This window comes from Chrysochloris asiatica, unplaced genomic scaffold (assembly GCF_000296735.1).
Source record: "Chrysochloris asiatica unplaced genomic scaffold, ChrAsi1.0 scaffold00088, whole genome shotgun sequence".
Taxonomy (NCBI): Eukaryota; Metazoa; Chordata; class Mammalia; order Afrosoricida; family Chrysochloridae; genus Chrysochloris; species Chrysochloris asiatica.
The window spans coordinates 11,295,951-11,299,044 of record NW_006408606.1 but is presented as its reverse complement, the minus strand read 5'-3'; the positions used below and the strand labels follow the sequence as shown (position 1 = coordinate 11,299,044).

The 3,094-nt window shown below is 41.1% G+C and overlaps 1 protein-coding gene across 1 annotated transcript in view; it reads right to left on the bottom strand.

Annotated features, from left to right (window-relative positions):
• The window catches only part of TNIP3 (TNFAIP3 interacting protein 3), a 228,725-nt gene that overhangs the window by 25,244 nt on the left and 200,387 nt on the right, over positions 1 to 3,094 (bottom strand). Inside the window, exon 9 of the mRNA XM_006866289.1 lies at positions 907 to 1,035. Within this exon, the coding sequence (XP_006866351.1) occupies positions 907 to 1,035 (129 nt within the window). The remainder of the gene's footprint in view (positions 1 to 906; positions 1,036 to 3,094) is intronic.

Here is a 3,094-nt window from a genome sequence, read left to right as displayed (position 1 = left end):
TTAAAAACTACACTACCAGAGCTCCCAACCATATATATGTTAGAAGTGTTCCTATGCTCCACATATCACTTGGCTTTTGGAAAATTTTGCAGCAAAGGATTAAAAACTTCCTTGGACAAGTCGGCCGGCCATTAAATAATTTGTTTGCAACAAAACACAAAACAACACATATACAGACAATTGTCATCCTTATGTAGCAATTCACAGATACCAGTGGACACTGAATCTGTTCCATTTCATAGCAACTCCACGAGTATCAGACTAAAACTGCACTCCATAGAGTTTCTCAATGGCTGATGAACAGAAGCAGATTGCCTTAATTATTTGCACCACCTAGGGACTCCCAGTTCCCACAGAGTGCCTTTGAATAATTAAGTCAGAGCAAAGGTATCAAACAACTTGCATTTTCCTAACAGCTATAACTTTGGCTCCTGCCATACATCCTCAACCCCTGACATTATTCCTTCGCAGCTTTGGGTTTGGCATTTAACATGCTTCCATGGAATCAACTTGATGGCACCTAACAAGAATACAACCTGCATCATGCCCAGCTTTGTAGTGATAATTTTAAAGAGCAGCTTGTTTCCTCAGGAAGCTTTTGTGGTCAACTGAAAGATACGTTATTGTTCACAAACACCCACTTTCTGTGGTTCCCTCTAACTCCAGCAATGTTGCTTACCATCCTCTAGAATGTTTCTGTACTTCTCTATTTCAAGCTAATTCTAGGTGGGGACATTCAACACTTAAGCCACGCATGGCCAAAAGATGAAGATAGAAATCCCAGAGGCCTACCACCTGCAAGCCCCCAAGGCTGGGAGCTGGTGCAGTGTAGACTTTGCTGTGCCACTCAGACAGGAATGTGCTTTTTTCATAAGGACTCTTATTTTGATTGACCTGGTCTGGTACCTTATTAAGACGTTTTATTTCACGTTCATAATACTCCTTCTTCTTGCTTGCAAGAACATTTTTTTCCTTCAAAAGCTTATTCTCTTTCTTCAATTCATATAATTCTTCATTTAGGCTTTCCTTTTCCTTCTAAAGTAAAGAGCAAGAAAACAAAAGCAAATTCAACAAAATACAGATGAGATGACATGGCAGGAATCCTGATACATTATTTGCTGCTGGCAGATATTCTACTTCCTGTTGAGATGCAACAAAAACAATATGTGCTATATTTTCATTAGCTAGTCCATTAGAGTAATTAATATTCTCTAGGCAGAGGAGAGGAATTTAAGAAATCTTTATTTTACCCTTAGTACTATTTCTCATTCTTCAGACATATTGTCAGGTGGGAGATCATGTTTGGTAAGGTGGAGGGTCAGAAAAAAAGAGGAAGACCCCCAGAGAGATGGATTGGCAAAGTGGCTGCATTGATGGGCTCAAGCATGGCAACGGTAGTGAGGTTGGCCCAGGATTGGGCAGTGTTTCGTTCTGCTGTGCATAAGGTCGCTGTGAGTCGGTACTGACTCGATGGCACCTAACAACAACATTATTTCTTTGAGGCTTTGTGACACAGAAAACTATACCAACATCTCCAAATCCTCACTTTCTAGGATCAAATGGATATGCCAGTGCTATAAGGGTGATGAATAAGTGATTCAGTAAAAAGTAGTGTTATGGATTGAACTGGGTGTCCCCAAAATATGTGCCATAAATTCTAACTCTTATAACTGTGGTGCTGTAGGATTAGTACTGGACTGTGAACCACAAGGCTGTCAATTCACACCCACCAGTTGCTCCTCGGAAATCCTATACAGGGTGGCTATGAGTTAGAACAGACTCGATAGCACTTAACAACAACAACAACATAACTGTGGTTGATCCCTGGTGTGGAGCTGTAAGATAAGCACTAGACTGGTAACTGTAAGGTTAGTGGATCAAACCCACCATCTACTTTTGGAAACCCCATATATGGTTGCTATGAGTCAAACTGACTTCGTGACACACAATAACAACATACTTGTGGTTATAATTCTCTGTGGGAGTTGGGTTTCTTTGTTATGTTAATGAGGAAGTATTAGTGTAGGGTGTGTTTTAAGTCAATCTCTTTTCTTCTGTGATATAAAAGAACAGATTGAAGTGATCACAAAAGGATCGGAAGACACATGCCAAGATCACCAAGGAACTTAGGACTAGAAACAGAAAAGAGACAGAACCGTTCCCCAGAGCAAACAGAGAGAACCTTCCCCTTGAGCTAGTGACCTGAATTCAAACTGCTAACCTCCTAACTTACGAAAAAACAAATTTCTGTTCATTAAAGCCACCAACTTGTGACATTTATGTTACAGCAGCACTGGACAAGTAAGACAAGGAGTAAAAGTTTTTTTCTTATAAAAAGTGTTATTGCAATAGAAATTAATAAATTTCTCAAAGCCCAATTCTGCATTCTTCTGCACTGGAGGAAAGCATAGAATTTCAGGCAAAAAGATTGTTCAAGAAAAGGTAAAAAAGATGGCCTACTAGATAGTAGCATAGTGGTTACGAATCGGGCTGCGAGCCTCAAGGTCAGCAGTTCGAAACTACCAGCTGTTCCGTGGGAGAAGGATGAGGCTTTCTGCTTCCGTAAAGATTTCCAGCCTCGGAAACTCTGTACAGGGTTGCTATGAGTCGGAACTGACTCCACGGCACATAACAACAACAACAACAAATAGATAGTAAGCCAATACAGACCCTCTGCAACAAGGGTACAGAAAACCAAATAAAACAAATGCAGATGATAGTCCTGGAACCCTGAGCTTCAGGTGAAGGCATAGAGATGTGGATTGAATTTTTATTAGGAGAGAAATTTGAACAGACACAGAGACAGACTGCCCGCTGACCAGACACAATGGGGTCACCTTAAGCTTTTGTGAGCTGCTTCAGAGACAAGATAGTATAAGGGCATTGCAGAAACATACCAGTGAATCATGGAAATAAAGATGTGAATTTTTTTGTTCTCTAGGAGCTCTGGTAGCGTAGTGGTTACGAATCGGGCTGTGAACCTTTAAGGTCAGTGGTTCGAAACTACCAGCCGTTCCGCGGGAGAAAGATGAGGCTTTCTACTCCCGTAAGGATTTACACCCTCGGAAACCCTGTACAGGGTCGCTATGGGTCG